Consider the following 22,275-nt stretch of genomic DNA (forward strand, 5'->3'; position numbering starts at 1 on the left):
AACGATTATAGATTTTGGTTGTACGATTATAGTCTAAGGAATAATCATGGTTTCACTATTATTATGCATTTCTTTGATTTTCTAAATTAGTAGTGATTGAAATCAATGATTTAAAAAATCCTTATATTTTACACTGAAAATGAATAAATAAAAATAAGAATAAATAAAAAATTGAAAAATTCTCTTTGTCTAATGCAGGACTTGAAATTAACTTTTTTTTTACTTGGTAGCACCGGTGCTCCCAACTTCAAAAGTTTAGGAGCACCATAAAAAATTTAGGAGCACCCAGCAAAAATGAATAAGCACCACTGCAACTTGCACATTAATGGATTTATTGTATTTAAAAAACATCATCAATCAGGACTAACATAAAACAGAAACAACTTACTAATTTTAATAACTTATAAAATAATAATTATAAAATATTAATGATGACGAAGATGACAATAATATCAGCAGTGAATTACATTTCTCATTATCATGCTGCCTTGAATGCGAGTTATCTGCTGTAAAAAGTCCTACTGTTACATTATAAAAACTAAAATTATGGTTTGCATCAAACTAAAATGAAGCATAAGAAATATATTTTTGCACTATTGTTTTAATATGCATGTCAATTTAATAAATAATATTTCTGCTACAAAACATAAACGTAAGACTATAATAAATCATTCAACTCAAGGCTGAAAGCTGCAAAGCAGTCATTATCAGTAACTAAATAGAAAAATAAAAATAAAAAACGGACAAAAGAAAGGAAGAAAAGTCTCACTTCTGTCACACTTTAAAGGTTTTGATTTAGGTTTGTGTCATTGTAAATGCTCAGTCTCGTTATGCGCTGATTTACATTTTTCCTTGTTTGTGGAAAAGCACGCGAGACTCAGCCGGCCCAATATATGAATGGGGCACAGCAGGATTCTCGCGATGACCACCGCCGCAGTACCGTTTCGTCGAGCTGCAGTTTCAGTTTAAACTTAGTAAAGTTGAGCTTCTTTGGCAATGATGTGTAAAGTGTTAGATTTTACATTTAGCGGCCATTTGCGCTGAACACACAGTGAATGCAACGCATCTAGATTCAGGCCATTAAACAACTGATCCACTACGAGTCTTTCAGTACTTCGAAAACACTCTCTCGGCTGGCGGATCAACATTCACCACATGATCGCGCTCATCAGCGCCATTAACTATAGGTAGATTTGCAAACCTGTGTACTTTTCATTGCGTCTTCCTCAAACTTCAGCTGTTTGCATTTCCTGCGGTCACAGAAGCTCCCGCTCCCTATGTGCGCCTGGAAATCATGAGCACGTTGCGTCGCGTCCCTCCCTTGGAAATGCAATAATCCAGTGAACGTTGTTACTAGTCTGGGTGTACAAACTAGCGCACAGTTGGCATAACTGTTGCCGCAGTTTTGTTCCGTGCAGAAACACGGTGTTGAGAAGCCTTTACGGTTAACTAACCGTGACAAATAAAAGCGCGGTTAATAGTGAAACCGGATAATCGTTGCATCCCTAGTCCTGACTCTTTGTGGTCATTAAAAATCCCATGGATTTTTCTTCTCTTCTTTTCTCTTCTTGTAAAGAGTAGGTGTATAACCCTGGTGTCCTGGCCAAATTTCCTCCATCGGCGCTTACGATCATGGCCTTTCAATCATCCCCATCCACTGAATTGGCTCTATCACCTATAGCTAGTGTGGTGAACGTTCTGGTTCCGTTGTCCTGCCGGCTGCCGTCGTATCATCCAAGTTGATGTTGCACATTTGTGGTGGTATGGAGAGAACACCCCTTATGATTGTGAAGCGCTTTGGGTGCATAGCCATACACAATAAATGCACTATATAAATTCACATTACATTACATTACAAAAGATGATATTTTGAAGAAAGCTTGAAACATGTAGCCATTAACTTCCATAACAAAAACTAATGCTATTGAAGTCTTACAAATGATGATACAATGATGAGTTGAGGGTTTACAATCTGATAAGAACCTTATAGCACCATGATAGACAGCATCTTTAGGTGCCATGAAATTTAGGGTGCTTTCACACCTTTAGATCGATTGTTTTGTTCTGAAACAGGGATTAAAATTGTTACAATGTTGCTCTTTGTTCTTGGTGTGGTTCGCTTTTACACGGCAAAGTTTGACCGAGTCCCACTCATCTGTCATGCATCCTTATTTTAATTTATGACAATGAGCAATAAGACATAAGCAAAAAGCTGCACTTTAATTTTGAATGGTGACACCCACAGACATAGTCACCAAATATATATCAGAGGTAAGACCTACATTTTGGCTAGAACTATGCACTATAGGCATTACGTTATAGAGAGAAATAACAGATAAACCAAGACTGCAGTTCGGTCAATTTTCTTAACGGATAAACAGCTCTCTGCTTTCTCTTTTGTATTTAAGATGAAATGCACATTTACTGGTAGAAATGATAACATCCCGCTCTACTCATCATTCTCTCTTCATAAAGTCATATATGCCTATTACATGTCCATAATACACTGATATAGCCTGGTTCGTTGGATCGTTTTGCTTTCTCACTACAATCGATCTGCTCCAGGGTTCATTTTAATTGAGCCGAGACCACCTCATTTAGGTGATCTCGGGCCGATTGTTTTGGCATGGTCCTAGTGCGATTGCTGAATTTACATATGCCAAATGAACTGCGCTAACAGGGGAAGCGCACCAGGTTCCAAAACAAAAGTTTAGGCATGAAAGCACCCTAAAATAAAATGTTTTAGATGTTAGTTTCAGTCTGTTAGTTTTAAGCTTATATATTAACTTGTGCTCTCAAAACAGTGACAAAATTCATGTTTAAAAGATGCAAAAGTAATATAAACATCTAATGCTTTTAGTTTGTTACTTCCGCCTAAATCGATCAACATTTTTTTTCATGTCACCTCATACCTTCAGTTTCTCATCAAATCTTCTGACCAATCGAATGCTCTCTAGTATCTTCATGTCCCGCCCCCTTGAAGACACTTGTCATTCGCTTTTCATTTGATGCACTTGATCTCAACCCTGCTCTCACTGGCAGAGCTGTGATAAAAAACAATGCTATTGGCTGTTATTGTGAAAGGGGAGGAGCTACTCTGTCCCACCCTCTCTTAACTTTTTCAGTTGAGATCACATCAAACATTGAATAAAAATGCACATTTCAAAGCACCACAGAACCTTTAAGAAGAAAAAAAGTGCAAATTGATTCAATGTTTTACCATAATCAAGTACAAATAATAAAATATAGCAGATTTTTGCCATCATTTACTCCCCTTTAACTTCCAAACCAGTTTGAGAAAATATTTTAAAGAATGCTGGAAACCTGTAACCATTGACATCCATAGTATGAAAAACAAATACTATTGAAGTTAATGGTTACAGGTTTCCAACATTCTTCAAAATGTCTTCTTTTCTGTTCAACAGAGAAGAGAAATCAGTTTGAAACAAGCCAAATGTAAAAAATAACATATTTCATTTTTGTGTGAACTATCCCTTTAAAATGACTTCTATTAAGTACTACAGTCTTCAGTAAAGCAATACAAATGTTAATTTCACTGTGACTCGTGTCTTTTCTCTGCTGCAGTGTGTAAGGTGGGCTACTACAGGTCTCTTTCCTCAGACGTGGGCTGTCGTAAATGTCCACTGCACAGTTACTCGGTGAAAGAAGGAGCCACTTCCTGCGATTGTGACAAAGGATATTACAGATCAGAGACGGATCCTGCTGCCATGCCTTGCACACGTGAGTTCAACACAAACACATGCGCCAATTTGAAGTGTGTGCATGTGCCAGTATAAGATTCTGATTGTATGATAACATAGCGTAAAAATGTCACGGTTTCACTTAATCACAGTATTATGATCACTGCTCTAAAATATGTCAATCTTTTTTAAATGTCTGGGTAAAAACTAATTTTTACCCATTGAACACTATATATTTTATACTAAGGTACATTGATAATATATTGGAACAGTAAAGATCTCAGGTTAAATAATTAAAGTAAATCACTGACTTCTGCGGTCTTCATTAGTTTCAGAAACACAGATTTCTTTACAACTTGGAAAGGCGTCTTTGGATATCTTTCTTTTCTGTGGATATAAAGTAAAGCCACTGCTCTGTTCAGCTCTGTAGCGTGCTTGGATGTTGTTCTATAAGTGATTTGTTTTTCAGATGTTTATTGAATCATGGACTGACCAGTAGCTTTTGATGTGGAGATACTGTTGCCCTAAAAAAACTAAATAAAATAGTCATAAAACATGTAAAAGAAAATGTAGGAATGGTATAACAGACACTGGACACTGCTACGATGATGGTTTTGCATCGGTGTTTAAAAAAATGATTCAATTACATTCCTTAATGTGGCCAGATATTGGGGTTTCTATTTAATGAGCAGATTTTTTTAAGTAAACAAATATTCATTTATTCATTCATTCATTTTCCTTCGGCTTAGTCTCTTTATTCATCAGGGGTCGCCACAGCGGAATGAACCGCCAACTTATCCAGCATATGTTTCACACAGTGGATGCTCTTCTAGCTGCCACCCAGTACTGAGAAACACCCATACACGCTCGTATTCACACACACACACACACACACACACACACACACACACACACACACACACACACACACACACACACACACACACACACACACACACACACACTACGGCTAATTTAGTTTATTCAATTCACCTGTAGCGCATGTGTTTGGACTGTGAAACTATCTGTAGTGTATGAGTGTAAATTAGTGTGTGTTTGGATGTTTCCCAGTGATGGGTTGCGGCTGGAAGGGCATCTGCTGCGTAAAACGTGCTGGATAAGTTGGCGGTTCATTCAACTGTGGCGACCCCGGATTAATAAAGGGACTAAGCCGATGGAACATGAATGAATGAATGAATGAATGAATGAATGAATGAATGAATGAATGCAAAAATCCTAATGATATGCAGTGCATGAGCATGTAATTATTTCTGTTTACGTCCTTGTATACGCAGCAGATGTTCCTCACATCAAATAAATGAATTTAAATGAGACAGTATCAGTCTTACTCTACCAGCTGTCTGTCTGTCCTCTCTCTTTCTCTCTCTCTCTCTCTCTCTCTCTCTCTCTCTCTTTTCCATACTAATGACCGGCTCTATCTCTTCACAGAACAGACGCTGTTTGTCCTCTCCTTCTGTTCTAGTTTTTTCTCTCCGTTCTTCTATCTCTTTCCTTCCATTCAACGAGGATGGAAAGTTTTAGAGTACATATAATACTACTAGCATAAGTACACAAACCAAGAAGAAAGAAAAGTAAATGTAATCATATAACACCCATACACACTCATTTACACACACTACGGCCAATTTAGTTTATTCAGTTCACCTATAGCATATGTGTTTGGACTGTGGGGGAAACTGGAGCACCTGGAGGAAACCAACACCAACACCGGGAGAACATGCAAACTCCACACAGAAATGCCAACTGAGCCAACAGGGACTTGAACCAGCATCCTTCTTGCTGTGAGGCAACAGTGCTAAACACTGAGCCACCGTGTCACCATACTGTCATCATGGCAAAGATAAAATAAATCAGTTATTAAAACTATTGTTTATAGATGTGTTGAAAAAAAGATCTTTCCATTAAACAGAGATTGGGGGAAAATATGCAGGAGGGCTAATAATTCAGGAGGGCTAATCATATATATGTTTACAGTATGCCCATCAAGGCTGCATTTATTTGGTCAAAAATCAAATAAATAAACAAATAAAAGTAAAAAAAAACAAATAATAAAAGATAAAACAAATTATATCTCAATTATTAATGTATTCTGTGTTAAATGATCCGTAAGAAACCTTTCTAATTTGCAAATTGGCTACTCAAGAAACATGTATTATCAATTTGGTTAACAGTTGTAATATTAAATCTAAACATTGAGTACGTTTACATGGACGCCAATAATCTGATATTAATGCGATTAAGACAATACTTTGATTAAGAGTCTACAATGTAAACAGCGATTTTTGATTAATTGAAACCGATTAAGATCAGAATCGAACTAAATAGAAATCGAATTAAGACATGTGGAGTAAGCCGATTTAGTCGCATTATTGAAGTGCAGTACAGACATGTAAACACCGCAATCATACTATTACCGTCATGTAGTACTTTTCGCCGCATTTTGTAACAGGATAGCCCATTCACACACGGCTGTTGGACACTATTCTCTGCACCTACCGAGTCAGTGCAGACCACAAACACCTGCATCGAGAAATGCGGAAGGTTTTTTTTCTCCCATTCAGCGTGCGGTATGAAATTCCATTAAAACTACACTCTTCCAGCAGTTCATAGTGGCATCCAATATCTCGTTTGTCACAGGGGGCATGCATGAAATGTTCCCGAATGAAAGCGAAAGTGCCAAACTACAGTTAAAGTTGACAAATTAAAAATTAAACTTGCTTAAAACTCCGGAGGAAATGTGGACAGCGTGGTGACAGCGTGGTCAAAAAGCAACTCTTATAAGCACCTTAATCTTATTATTGTCTTAATTAGATTGAGGCAAATAATTCGATTACTGATGTCCATGTAAACGTAGTCATTGATTTTTAGAGGTATGGTCACCCAAAAATGAGAATTCACCATATTCTTGCTATTAAGAGGTTTCAACTCTTTCCGGGCTTTATTTTGTTTGTTGAACACTAAATATTTTCAGGAATTCTGAGAAATGGTGCTCACTTAAAACAGTTGGGTTAATAATAACCCAACAGGTAACCCATAGATGGGTCAATTTGGCACCGACCTTCTGTTGGGTTATTTCAACCCAATCCATTGGGTTTATAAGGTTAACCCAACAATTTGGGTTATAAAAATAACTAATTTGTTGGGTTATTTTGCCAAAAAGTGGCTTAACCACTATATTATAATAAATTATTATTATAGTAGTAATCTTTATATGTAAATAAAAAACACACCGCTTTTATTACATTGGCAAAGCTTTATTTAAATCCATGAATTTAGTGCCACTTCATTCACAATAACAAACGACTGAGAGCAGTTTAGTTCATCCCCAAGCAGCAGGACAAGAGGGTTCTGTCTCTGTTGCTCCTCCTCCTCTAAGTACTGACCGAAATACAAGTATACACACAACTTAAATAATGTCCAAAGTTTGTTGTCATAAATAATGCACCTAGAAGTCGCAAATAAACAAATTCTTGTTTTGCCTCCTGGTATGAGGGCCGAACCATCTTGCTGCACAATCTGTATGGCAGTGGAGAAAGGATAGCTGGCTGACTTGTTAAAGCACCATCTCCAAAGCTGGATCTCCAAGGCTGTCTTTATATTAAAACAGAAAATACACAATTAAACTCAAAACAAGCCCCTCATATCAAAGGAGAAATGCTACAAATTGGGATTAAAACAGAGCTGGTTTGCAGGATTCTCACCAGATGAAATCTCTTTTTTTTTTTTTTGCAATACGAGAGGATCTTGATTTGCTTTGTCTTTTAAAAGTTATCATTTGTGGTCAGCAAAAAAAAAAAAAAAAAAAACAACAACTTGAGGGTGAGTAAATGATGAATACACCTAAAAATCAGTGAAACATCCATACACTACGGCCAATTTAGTTTATTAAATGTACCTATACTGCATGCGTTTGGACAGTGAGGGACATTCTTCACACAGCAATGCCAACTGACCCAGCTCCAGGACATGGATTCGCCTCTGCTGCTGAATGAGGGTGTATTCATCATTTACTCACCCTCAAGCTGTAGATTTATTATTTTTTTTTGCTGACCATAAATGATAACTTAAAAGACAAAGCAAATCAAAAACTTGATCGTCCCCACTGACTGAAAAAAATGCTATGGAATTTCACACCAAGAATGGTTTAGTTACCTACAATTCCATATACCAAATGATGTTCGCTCCAACCTTAAAACAGAAATGTTAAATTTGCACATGTACGCCGGACCAAATAACAACAAAAATCATGTATTTACCCAGTTTAGCAATGGAGAAAAGATAACTGGAAGTGGTCATCTCCAGGGGTACCTTAAACAGATAAAGAGGAAAAAAAAAACTATGAAAATGCACACTTTTAACTGCAGGATTAGTCTTTTATGGGAGTTGTTAAGGTGCATCACATTTGCAAATTTGGTGGGCAAATAATGTCCATTTTACATGGTTAATTGTGCACTGATGTTCATCAGTGTGCTTAATTCCCATGATCAGAAACTTCCAAAAGAGTCAAACTCTTGATCACAGATTTCTACTGAAATAACTGCAACCTGTCTGTAAATTGTCATAACCCAATAATTAATATAAATAGGTTAATGTCTGTAATATCTCAATTTATTTGGTCAAATGTTCCAGGAGTAGAGTTCTGAAATGTCTGAACTGTGCTTAGACTCTATATCAGTCATCTGTAATTACCTGTGGCCTCATGCCTGAAGCAGAGTCTAATACCAAATTCACACTCAAAAAAGGTACAGAAACACTTCTGAAAGAGACATTTGTGTCTTTATACACTACCAGTGCTGTTCAGAGAAGTACAAATGCATTTACAGAAGAATTACAAATGTATAATTTGATTTTAAGACATATCGTGATGTAAAGACACCTTTACAGTATATGATACTGCTTAAGTGTGTGTATCGGTGCATTTTTACATCATGTAAATATTACAAAATACAGAGCTGTTGTTTTCTCACCTCTCAACAAGATTATCAAGGAGGTCCAAAGCTCGCTCTTTCCAGAACAACCTACAATGAACAAACAAAAAATAAAATAATCCATAAATTAACATGAGCTGACAGGCAACATTCATCAGTTGAGTGGTCACAGCATCACCTGAATTGAAAACTGGGCAAGGACAATGTATGTTTAAGGGTTTTGCAATATTGTTTATTAGCATATATTACTACTATTATTATACAAAGCTAGCAGATGTTACAATTCTTATGTATAGAATTTTTTTAAGCTTATAAATGCCATACAGCAAATATAACCGATTAAACATTTATATTAGCATCTAACATTATCATGGTGTGGTTTCATCCCTGTAGGTTAGTATAAGATGTAGGGAAAATGCCATTTTCAGGGCCTTCAATATAGTACACACAAACAGTAATAATAACATTTACCTTTCAATAGATAACAATCAAGTACCTTGAAATGGATAATGAATCCTCTTCTGGTAAAAGATGATGTAGCAAGCTTCTGCTCTGCTCTTGTCCAGGGTAACTCTCTCACGTTGCGGTCCATTCAGCGCCCTCTAGAGGCGAATAATAACCAATAGTAATATATTTCTCGGATTCCGTACTTCTTGGGAAAAGTAGCAACTTCCTGAACAAAATGTAGCACATAAATGTGTCTATATTAGCATTTAGTTGTTACAATATATGTTCCTAGCGAAAGGACAGTGTTTTTTAAGACAACATAACATACCTTCAACAAGACTGGACGCGACTCCTGTTTGATGTCTCTGCTGGGTCCTAAAGACGATATTAACGGCGGAATATCTCAAATACGTGTATCATTTCCTCCAAAACAACTGTAGAGATAACCACGGAGATAGAGAAAGCGTTTTTATCTGCATATAGATCGGCTATTAAGCGCTCACGTTTGTATCATCAATAATTAAGAGTCCAGGTGAAACAGATATAAAACACGACACGAAGAGGCAATTTGATTGAAATAATAACAACATTACTGCATTAGAGCTTGCATAAGCTTTATAACGCAAGAGCAACATCACGTACGCATATTAATACAGCGGTTCTGTGTCAGTTCAATCAGTTGACTGTTGAAATTCAAAAATTGTAACCCAACTGGTTGAGTTATAAAATAAATAACCCAATAAAAGGTTCAAAATAACCCAACAAAGCACCAAATATTTTTAACTCAACCATTGGGTTAAATAAATAACCCAACGTTTTTTAGAGTGTGGCTATTTGAAATACATGGTATGGTAAAATCATGGAAATCAATGGCATCTAGTGTCTAACATTTTTCAAAATATCTTCTTTAAAATCATGGTTTTAATGATATTGACCATGTCAAACGGTAATACTTACCATTGGAAAATTTCTGTTGATCACAGGTCCTCCATCTGCTCCACACAATCTGATCTCGAATGTGAACGAGACATCAGTGTTGTTGGACTGGAGTCCTCCTCTGTCCTCTGGCGGCCGTCAGGATCTCACCTATAATGTGGTGTGTAAGCAGTGTGTGCGGGACACGCAGAGATGCACGCCGTGCGGAGACGACGTGCGATACTCTCCGCAGCGCCTCAGTCTGCGCTCCACGCGGGTGTCCGTTCACCAGCTGCAGGCCCACACCAACTACACCTTCCAGATCTGGGCCATCAACGGGGTGTCCAAACACAACCCCAGCCCAGAGCAGTCTGTGTCTGTCACTCTCACCACCAACCAGGCCGGTGAGTGTCTTTTTATTTTATTTATTTATTTTTTTTTACAATAAATCGTTCGCAAAGCACTAATCAGTTATGAGGAAATCCAGAAAAGGTTGCCAGACAGTTTGAAATTGGTGTTGAGATTTTGGTTCCAAGGAGAGTATCAACTCGAGCTAAATAATTTGTCAACAATTCAGCCATCCTCGCTTTGAAACATGGAGGATCGGAAGTTTTCCAGTTTAAAGGTATTATTTTCTTCACAAGAGTTAGGCCCCGATGAGTGTTTAAACATGCTCAAGTTTCATCAAGCATTATGTTCGCTTGTGACACACACACACACACTGTCAGGCGGAAAGTTTAGAGTAAATTTAATTAGGGGGTCAAGCATGCAGCGCTGAAACCTGATCACACAGTAATTGTTAGGATTTTCAAAGATCGTTCTGCCTTGAAAGTGATCAAACAGACTAAATCTGAAGTCATAGACACTTGAAATTGAGATGGAATTTTAGTTTTCACCTCGTCTATAATGTCACAAAGGATTAGCCAGATTGGCCTGATTGTGGCGCTAAAAAGAGATCAAAAATAACTCCACAATGGTTCATCGCAGATTTTAGTGTTTTATTTGTGTTTTAATTATTTAGGTATTTATTAGGTATTAGGTAAGACAATACTCTGATTAAGAGTCTACAATGTAAACAGAGATTTTTGATTAATTTAATCTGATTAAGATCATAATCGAACTAAATAGAAATCGAATTAAGACATGTGGAGTATGCCGATTTAGTCACATTATTGAAGTGCAGTAGAGACATGTAAACACCACAATCAAACTATTACTGTCGTGTAGGATTTTAGCCGCATTTTGCGTCAGGATAGTCCATTCACACACGGCTGTTTGACACTATTCTCTGCACCTACCGAGTCAGTGCAGACCACAGACACCTGCATCAAGAAATGCGGAAGGTTTTTTCTAATATTGATAATAATAATTGATATTTGCGATATCAATTTCCATTAAAACAACACTCTTCCAGCAGTTCGTACTCTCATCTCATTTGTCACAGGGGGCATGCATGAAAGGTTCCTGAATGAAAGTGAAACTACCGAACTGCAGTTAAAGTCGAAATATTAAAAATGAAACACCCGAAATTACATGAAACTCTGGATGAAATGTAGATAGCGATGGCGTTAATCGAATTATGTGCTATAACATGTAAAACAGGATCATGAATGTAACATTCAACATTCAACTCATGTTAACGCCTTAATCATATCACTGTCTTATTCAGATTAAGGGAAATAATTTGTATGCTGATGTCCAAGTAGACGTAGTCACTGATAAGAAAGCTTGCTAATAAGTTTTTTATCATTTATGAAGGAATTAAAATGCTTTGTTTCATTATTTCATCTTTATTTACAAGTAACAGGGTCAGGGTGTTCACAGCTACGGTATATTTCTGTTCATTTGCATCTCGTCCCTGTGTATGCGCCCCCTGGTGGCATAGGCGAAGCTTGTGGAAGGCTGGGGAAGGCTTAGCCTCCCCCTGGCCAGAGACCACGGAGATAGCAGCAAAGAAAAATGCATTGAAAACATGTAACAGGTGTAAGGCGTAATATGAATGTAATTTAATGTTGATGATTGACACAACACTTTAGCTGTTGTAAGTTTGTCAATCAAATTTAAAGTCCCCCTTCACACAAAAATGAAACTGTCCAACCCTGCACGTTGCACTGATGAGCGCTGTTTATTACTGGAGTTCACAACAGCTCTGAAAACCAAACCAAAAGTGCTGGCCAGTGGACTATTTTGTTTTGCTGGTCAAGGATATAAGTAATAAAACGACAAATGAGTATTACGAGAGAGGTATAATAAAATATTATTCTGGTTTAATTTGTTTTCAGCATTAAATTGGTAGTTTCCTTGTAACGTAGTCAGGCCTATAGTGTAGTAATCTTGTTTAGGCAATGGCTTGGAGTTTTATATTTTAAAGGTCAAATATTTATTGCTGAATTACAAGTTCGGTTTTCAATTGGCCTCGTGAAAAAAATATTAATTTCATATTTTCTGGGCCAGCGCGTCCAGAGGCGACCTAGGCGGCCGCCTAGGGTGGCAGAATAGTGAGGGCTGCGTCCGCGATGATGAATTTTCAGATAATTTACTTCCGTCTTCAGAGTCACACGATCCTTCAGAAATCGCTTTTATTAAGAGTAATAAAGTTATTACTGGTAATAGTAATAAAAGCAACCAGTAGTAATAATTTAATTTGAAACCGCACACAGTAAGTAATAAATAAATATTTAATAAATAAGTATTTAACAATTTTTAAATATTTAATAAATGTTGTCTTGATGAACAGAATAATTTTAATTAGATTTTTAAATAAAAGTAATAATAATAATAAAAAAATAAACTGACCCCAAACTTTTGACAGGTAGATCAGTGGATAAGTTTAATAAAATAATTTAATAAGCATGTTGAATATAATAGACGTTTGTTGATATAGGCGGTGCTTTTGTTAAAACCTCTTCTTGGTCGGTCGCAAGTCTTTTTAAATGCATTAAAGGGCAGCGCATATATTAGCCTTACCCTGGAGTTTGTTCACCCTCCGCCTATGCCTGGTGGCATTGTCGCACACCGCTGTTACACCTAAACACATTTTCCTAATCTATTTGTCCTGCGGCGGCATCACATGTGGCGGCAGTGGTCATATTGAACTGGCACCCACTGTACATCGGAAAAAGCAGAATTATTCAAAACTTTTGCACAGTATCATACATGAATTTCTCACCTAATCTTGGGTTAAAGCATGTCATGAGGTTACATTTCACTCACCTAAACACCTACAGGGAACTTCTGTGTGACCTTTCTGCTCCATTACACACACATGCACACACACACACACACACATGTAGAGCGTCAAATACACTCTATTTTAATTCCTGTCGGTGTGTGTGTGTAATTGCTGACGTGTGATCTGCGGCCTGTGCTCTTGATGCCGTCTTGGGTTTCCATCAGAATAGAGCGTTCGCAGGAGATCCGGAAATTTCCCTGACAGCTCAAGCCTGTAAATCAGCCTGCGGGACGGCAGTGTGGAGTTTAGGGTGTAGGGTGTAGGGCGTAGTGGGCAGGGTGGGGTTTTGTCATGCATTGACGTGCCTTTGGATGTAGAACAGAGGACTTGAATACTTGTGTCCTACTTGGACGTGTGCTGGGGGGTGATTTGTGTGTGTGTGTGTGTGTATATTTAGAATAATTATCAAGATGCTACTGATATAATGGTTAGTACTCATGGATAAAACACAATATATGCTGTCAGAGTAAATATGGTGAGCCAGATAAAGAGCTTTCAGAAGGGAAAGGGAAACACTAGTGTATAAAACCTCCTTAACTGGGGTCATATTAATATAGCATGCTGCATTTATTAAGCTTTGGCATCAAAAAATGTTGGCATATAATAAGAAACCAACATGTTTTGCATTTATTTTGATCTACTCTTGAGATTTTTGCATTGAATCAATATAAAGAAAACTAAAATATTAATATTTAATTGGTGAAATGTGTATTTGAGCACTAAAGTCATGCATCACTAGCCTGTTGGATGTTTTTTTTTTACATTTCTCAGACTTTGTTGAAATTAAAACTTATTCAAAGAATATTATGGTTGTTTTAACGATAAAGACGCTGCTAAAAAGGCCTTAAGTTTTTAAGTTGTCAAATTATAAGTTGCCTTTTCATTGCATTTAATGTGAAATAACTGAAATCACTCTCTTTAGCCATCCTAAATGTGAAATAGCAGGAGTTTTTAGTCATCAGTGTTTTATCCATGAAATATAATCATCTGCTTGTTCCTAAAATTTAAAAGGCATACTGTATATCCACCAAATAAAGCAGGAAACTCTAGCTTTAGCATTTAGGATAGGTAAAGAGAGGTCAATGATAAATGTGTGCATGATTATAAGGGAAAATTGTGTGTATGAAGAGTTCAGATTAAAAACCCGAACTTCTAAAATAAGCACTTTTTTGTAATTTACAAGACTTTTAAACTTGATTTACATTAAACTGAGTTGAGAGATCAAGTTAAATCTTATAAAACTTTTAATTATTTTTGATCAAGTTGAAAAATGATTAAGTATAATCATAAAAGCATGTTGTCATGACTTATTAGTTATACAATTTACTGTAATTTTACCGTGTTTATATATTTGTTTGGAATGCATTTTTGAAATAAAATTGCATTAATATATGATTACGGCTACAAATATTTTATTTAATATGTAAAAATAGTTTTAAAAAGCTTTATTCTTTGGTTCAGAGTTTTAATTGCTTTATTTTATTTTATTTTATTTTATTTTATTTTATTTTATTTTATTTTATTTTATTTTATTTTATTTTATTTTATTTTATTTTATTTTATTTTATTTTATTTTATTTTATTTTATTTTATCACATCCAATCAAATTATACAATTTTTATTGTTTGTGTGCCTGTGTATGTGTATTAGTTTGGAATGCATTTTCAAAATCAAAATTGCATTAATATATTATTACAATTACAAATATTTGATTTTAATATATTAAAAAAAGTAAACGCAAACATTAAGTTTATTATTTTATTTTATTTTATTTTATTTTATTTTATTTTATTTTATTTTATTTTATTTTATTTTATTTTATTTTAACACATCCAATTGGATTGCAGAGGCAGATGTGTCCATTTAATAGATTTTGAATACTGTTTATGTGTTTGATTTGTTTAGAATGCTTTTTTGAAATCACAATCGCATTAAAATATTATTAAAATGTTATGTTCTAATTAATAGATTACAAAAAACAAAAGCAAATATTTTATTTTATTAATTATTTAATAATTTTTTATTTTTTTATTTTATTTCATTAATTTTTTATTTTATTTGTGTGTGTGCATGCGTGCGTGCGTGTTAGTTTGGAATGCATTTTCAAAATCAAAATGAAATTAATATATTATTACAATTACAATTTTTTTTTTAGTATATTAAAATAAGTAAAAGCAAACATTTTATTTTATTTATTTTTTTATTTTATTTTAACACGTTCAATTGGATTATGCAATTTTTACTGTATATTATTACAATTACAAATATTTTATTTAATGTATTAAAAAAGGTGAAAGTAAACATTTTTCTTAATTAATTCATTTTATTTATTTATTTTATTTTACACATCCAATCAAATTATACAATTTTTATTGTTTGTGTGCCTGTGTATGTGTATTAGTTTTGAATGCATTTTCAGAACCAATATATATTATTACAATTACAAATATTTTATTATATTAAAGTAAAAGCAAACCTTTTTATTTTATTTTGCACATCCAATTTGATTTTAGTGTCAGATCTGTCCATTTTAATAAATTTGGCATATTCACTCAAATCTGCATATTCATTGACATTAAAATAACCCTTAAAAACAGTACTTCTTGGCAGTTTTCACACAGAGACATTTCACAGCAGTGGCACAAAAAGATATCCCAGCATGCACTAAAGGCGTTACCAAATGAACCACATAATACGATGGCCCTTAATCAGTTTTGTGATAAATGAGCGCAGATTCTCATCTTTCCTTTTATGTAATCTCCGGCAGACACACACATACCCAAACCTCCATTACAGCCCATATCTGTCAGAGCAGACGGCGTGATGGATGTGTGTTAGAGATGAGTGTGTTAGCTGGGTGAAGGGGCCCGTGACCCCTGTGTTTTGGGCTGGAGGGGGTCGTCTCTTGGGCCCCTGGGGGACGGCCCTAAATCACGTTTAGTCTGAGGGGTCTGGCAGAGGAAGACGGATCTGTGAGGGCCGCCGGTGAACTGCTGCTGTGAAAACTGGAGATGACTTTTTAAGTTAAACACACACACACACACACACACACACACACACACACACACACACACACACACACACACACACACATACAGCTGAAGTTGAAATTATTCACCCTCTTGTATTCTTTTTCAAATATTTTCGAAAGGATGTTTAACAGATTCAGGAATTTTTCACAGTATTTTCTATAATATTTTCTCGCCTGGAGAGTTTTATTTGTTATATTTTGGCTAGAATAAAAGCAGTTTTTAATTTTTGAAAAACATTTAAGGTCAATATTATTACCAATATTATTTTTTGATTGTCTACAGAACAAACCATCATTATTCAGTGATTTACCTAATTGCCCTTACTTGCCTAATTAACCTAATTACGCCTTTAAGGGCCCTTTCGTTATACACCTGGCACAGTAAGACGTAAGACGTGTTTGCCACGACGTGTTGGTATTTTCAGACCAGCGTAATCCTAATTTTCCTGTTTTGCGCCACGCTGTTTAAATAGCAAATTCATTCGCGCCACTTTGTGTGCTCATGGGTGTTCCGGTCTAGAAAAGAGGTGTGTTAAGGCGCATTGTTGGTGTGTTGCTATTTTGAGGAACTAAAATAGACTGTGCAATAGACCAGCTGAGAGCAGGTCTAAAGTCCAGCACAGAGTGCGTTAGTTGTGCGTCTTAATGCTTACACATTGCTTAATACACACAGGATGTACAGCAATACGCAAATATCTTTACAAATAAAAAAGAATTAGAGGATTTAAATATTGCAAAAATTATTACTTTCTACATAAATATAAAAACTTTTTTTAGTTTGTTCATGACAACTTGCTTTTGTATAATGTAGTTATTATTATTATTAATATTAGTAGTAGTAGTAGTAGTAGTAGTAGTAGTAGTAAGAGTAGTATTTATTAAATGCATATTTATATTTGTTTTTATTAAAAACAAGCTTAGATTTGTCCACCTGTCAGGTTTTGGACATGTGTTTGGATATAACTCTTGGTTACACACTTGGTTATTATTGTTCATTTATTTATTTGCTGGAAATTAGAACTGAATTTAGAAATAGTTTTGAAACAAATCTTTGTGCTTAACAAAAAAATGTAAAAATGTAGGCTAATGGATGTCTTCAGTGGAGTGCTTAAAACACGGTTTCCTTATCCACGAAAGAGGGAAAGAGAAAGTAAAGAGGCCGATTGGAGGAGGCTCGTTCTTTATCCTCGCACTGCAGGTGCTCTGTTTAACTGTTTTCTCGCTAACGAAGCGGTCAGTTTTCCACTTACATTGTCCGCCATGTAAATAGCAAATGGGCCATGTCGCAACGCAACTGACTCTTAAAAGGAATGGGAAATGAGACTCTGATTAGTTTATTTTCAAAACACATACCCATAACTCATTAAGAGAATAAGCTCAACCCTGTTAGACCATGCGCCATGGCGCAGAACGTATTTTTTCATCCTTAAAATAGCAAAAGTGGATTCAGACATGCCATTAATGCTTTTGCGCCATGCGCTTTATACTTTGCACCTAGATCATTAAAATAAAGCCTGAAAAATATCTAGTAAAATATTATGTACTGTCATCTTGACAAAGATCAAAGAAATCAGTTACTAGAAATGAGTTATTAAAATTATTATGTTTAGAAATGTGCTGAAAATAAATTTATTTTTGTTAAACAGAAATTTAGGAAAAAATATACTGAAGGGCTAATAATTCAGGAGGGTTAATAATGCTGACTTCAACTGTATACACACGAATGCAGGAAACTCTAGCTTTAGCATTTAGGATGGGTTAAGAGAAAATTGTGTTTATGAAGAGTTCTGGTACAAAAGCCTGCTATTTTAAAGTGCTGTTTAAAAATTTCTTCTAAAATAAGCATTTTTTCTTAGTTTCTTGTGTTTGGTCTAGTCATTGTATTTTAATGGTGATTAATTGGTTCTTTTCATTGCCTTTAATGTGAGAAAACTGAACAAAAATATAGGAGGCTGAGAAAAATGCTCATTCTAGAAGACAATTTTAGCATCTGAACTCTGTGTTTTAGTGATCTATTGTTAATTGAAATTAAATGTATAGCATGTTTATGAATTAGAGCAGGGGTTTTAGTCGTCCGTTTTTGATCAAAGAAAGATAATCATCTGCTTGTAAATTTTAAAGGCATAATGTGTTTTAACCCAAATGATGGGTTAAAAATTTGGGGGAAAAAACGATGTTAGGTAATTGTTTAAATTAAATTTTAATTACATTTTAAATGCACCCAATGTTTTATTAAAACAACCTAGCATTGTTTAGAGGAAGTTTCTTGTGGAAAAAATAATGAAAGGATCTAAATTATTATTCAGAAAATAATTCATTTCATGATAATTTAGATAAAAATTGTATATCTCTTTAATTGTGTTTACTCTGTATTTGTCCTTGTGTTTGTTTTTACATCTCATTATTATATTTATTCTCTATTTATATTTTTATTTGCAGTTTTTTGCCATTTTTATGATTATTTTTTAATCTAATCTGTAATTTTATCTCTCTTAATTGTGTTTATTCTGTATTTATCCTTTTGTTTGTTTTTAAATCTCATTATTATATTCATTCTGTATTTATATTTTTATTTGCAGTTTTTTGCCATTTTTATGTTTATTTTTTAATCTAATCTGTAATTTTATATCTCTTAATTGTGTTTATTCTGTATTTATCCTTTTGTTTGTTTTTAAATCTCATTATTATATTTATTCGGTATTTATCGTTTTTATTTGCAGTTTTTTTTTGCCATTTTTAATGATTATTTTTTAATCTAATCTGTACTTTTATATCTCTTAATTGTGTTTACTCTGTATTTATCCTTTTGTTTGTTTTTAAATCGCATTATTATATTTATTCTGTATTTATATTTTTATTTGCAGTTTTTTTGCCATTTTTATGTTTATTTTTTATCTAATCTGTAATTTTATATCTCTTAATTGTGTTTATTCTGAATTTATCTTTTTATTTGCAGTTTTTTGCCATTTTTATGATTATTTTTTTTATCTAATCTGTACTTTTATATCTCTTAATTGTGTTTATTCTGTATTCATCCTTTTGTTTGTTTTTAAATCTCATTATTATATTTATTCTCTATTTATCTTATTATTTGCAGTTTTTTTTTGCCATTTTTAATGATTATTTTTTAATCTAATCTGTAATTTTATATCTCTTAATTGTGTTTATTTGCTGTATTTATCCTTTTGTTTGTTTTTAAATCTCATTATTATATTTATTCTGTATTTATCTTTTTATTTGCAGTTTTTTTTGCCATTTTTATCATTATTTTTTAATCTAATCTGTAATTTTATATCTCTTAATTGTGTTTATTCTGTATTTATAATTTTGTTTGTTTTTAAATCTCATTATTATATTTATTCTCTATTTATCTTTTTATTTGCAGTTTTTCTTTTGGCCATTTTTATGATTATTTTTTAATCTAATCTGTAATTTTATATCTCTTAATTGTGTTTATTTGCTGTATTTATCCTTTTGTTTGTTTTTAAATCTCATTATTATATTTATTCTGTATTTATATTTTTATTTGCAGTTTTTTTTGCCATTTTTATGATAATTTTTTAATCTAATCTGTAATTTTATATCTCTTAATTGTGTTTATTTGCTGTATTTATCCTTTTGTTTGTTTTTAAATCTCATTATTATATTTATTCTGTATTTATCTTTTTATTTGCAGTTTTTTTTGCCATTTTTATCATTATTTTTTAATCTAATCTGTAATTTTATATCTCTTAATTGTGTTTATTCTGTATTTATAATTTTGTTTGTTTTTAAATCTCATTATTATATTTATTCTCTATTTATCTTTTTATTTGCAGTTTTTCTTTTGGCCATTTTTATGATTATTTTTTAATCTAATCTGTAATTTTATATCTCTTAATTGTGTTTATTTGCTGTATTTATCCTTTTGTTTGTTGTTAAATCTCATTATTATATTTATTCTGTATTTATATTTTTATTTGCAGTTTTTTTTGCCATTTTATCATTATTTTTTAATCTAATCTGTAATTTTATATCTCTTAATTGTGTTTATTCTGTATTTATCCTTTTATTTGTTTTTAAATCTCATTATTATATTTATTCTCTATTTATATTTTTATTTGCAGTTTTTTTTGTGCCATTTTTATGATTATTTTTTAATCTAATCTGTAATTTATTTTATATTTCAGTCAAATTTAGTTTTCCTATTATTCGTATTAACACTTTCGCACAAGTCCAAAACCACCTCAAGAAGTTTTTGGAAAAGTAAGGGATTTTATATTAGAAATTTGGCATCTCATCACTCGTTTCTCTTGCAATACTTTAAATGAATACAGGGTGATCGAAAAGCAGCCAGCAACTTCAGCAAAAGACTGAATTCAGTGGAAATAATTGAGCTTCCTGTGGTTTTCACATCTAGAAATGTTCTGTTTATTAGGAGAAGCTAATACATGGAAATGTTTTCCTCTCCTTTTGCATCCCTCAGATGTGTTTTCACTTTTCTTTTGCTGTGTTCTTTTCCCCTTTTTGTGTGATGTGTCACAGCTTTGTTGTGTCTGATTCTGTCTGTTTGACTTTCTCACCCTCAACAAAAACAGCTTCAGGGAGGAAAAAAAAAACAAGCAAGCAGACAATAGCGGTCTTAACTCCAAATCCACAGTCCTAGAAGGAGAAACTGCTCTCCTTGTCCTCTGGGTTTACCCTCTCTCTCTCTCTGTTTGTTTGTGATGTGATAAAAGAAAGACAGATGTGTCAGCAAATTCTGACTTAGGTACAGATTTAGTAAACACCAAGCTTTTATTTAATATGTGAACTGTTGCTTTTGTGTTTTCAGCTCCCTCTATGGTCATGTCTGTTCAGAGTAAGGACATCACGCGGCACACGCTCACTCTGTTCTGGGATCAGCCTGAAAAACCCAACGGCGTCATTCTGGAGTATGAGGTCAAATACTACGAGAAGGTGAATGATGGGGGACTTTAAAGGGATAGTTCACGCTAAAGATGACAGGGTTGTAATTTTGCGCTCACTGTTACTTTAAGGCAAGACACTGCAAGCAAAATACTTAGCAGTTTTTATGCACCTGTGCATTTAAGATTTTGGGCATTTTGGCTTTTTCCAAGGTCAGTTTATGAAATATGTGTAAAAATATATAAAATCTATTAAAATTACAATATACAGTTGAAGTCAGACTTATTAGCCCCCTTTGAATTTTTTCTCTTTTTTAAATATTTCCCAAATAATGTTTAACAGAGCAAGGAAATTTTCACAGTATGTCTGATAATTTTTTTTCTTCTGGAGAAAGTCTTATTTGTTTTATTTCAGCTAAAATTAAATCAGTTTTACATTTTTTATTAACCATTTTAAGGTCAAAATTATTAGCCCCTTTAAGCTAATTTGTTTTCGATAGTCTACAGAACAAACCATCGTTATACAATAACTTGCCTAATTACCCTAACCTGCCTAGTTAACCTAATTAACCTAGTTAAGCCTTTAAATGACACTTTAAGCTGTATAGAAGTGTCTTAAAATATCTAGTCAAATATTATTTACTGTCATCATGGCAAAGATAAAATAAATCAGTTATTAGAGATGAGTTTATAAAACTATTATGTTTATAAATGTATTCTCTAATCTTCTCTCCGTTAAACAGAAATTGGGGAAAAAATAAACTGGGGGGTTAATAATTCAGGGGGCTAATAATTCTGACTTCAACTGTAGGCTGTTTTTTTTCCCTTATGTTTTACTCTCCTGCATTGAGCCATAAATCTCCACTTGACCAGCACTTGCACCAAATTTCTCAGTTTTAATAATATCTATATTTGCATTTACATTTAGCAGATGCCTTTGTCTAAAGAACCTTACAATTTAGGAGGCATTCAGTGATTCAACAAGAAGAGGATGTTTTAGATGTTAGATGTTGGAAGGATCCAAAGAAAATCGGCACTCTGCCACTTTAATTTTTTTGAGAGCTAAAGTGGCAGTGTGCCGATTTTCTTTGGATCTTTTTCTACAAATGTTTGT

General features: G+C 33.8%; 1 protein-coding gene and 1 long non-coding RNA gene across 2 annotated transcripts in view; one reads left to right on the top strand and one right to left on the bottom strand.

Annotated features, from left to right (window-relative positions):
* The window catches only part of epha4l (eph receptor A4, like), a 100,267-nt gene that overhangs the window by 50,066 nt on the left and 27,926 nt on the right, over positions 1-22,275 (top strand). Inside the window, exons 4-6 of the mRNA XM_056473947.1 lie at positions 3,586-3,741; positions 10,081-10,416; positions 21,089-21,213. Of these exons, the coding sequence (XP_056329922.1) occupies positions 3,586-3,741; positions 10,081-10,416; positions 21,089-21,213 (617 nt within the window). The remainder of the gene's footprint in view (positions 1-3,585; positions 3,742-10,080; positions 10,417-21,088; positions 21,214-22,275) is intronic.
* On the bottom strand, positions 6,991-9,317 carry LOC130241965 (uncharacterized). Its single transcript, XR_008838927.1, has 4 exons — positions 9,147-9,317; positions 8,690-8,740; positions 7,979-8,030; positions 6,991-7,313 (listed from the first exon to the last, which is right to left on the bottom strand). It is a non-coding gene; the product is annotated as an uncharacterized LOC130241965 (long non-coding RNA).

The sequence above is a fragment of the Danio aesculapii genome, chromosome 15, assembly GCF_903798145.1.
Source record: "Danio aesculapii chromosome 15, fDanAes4.1, whole genome shotgun sequence".
Lineage (NCBI taxonomy): Eukaryota > Metazoa > Chordata > Actinopteri > Cypriniformes > Danionidae > Danio > Danio aesculapii.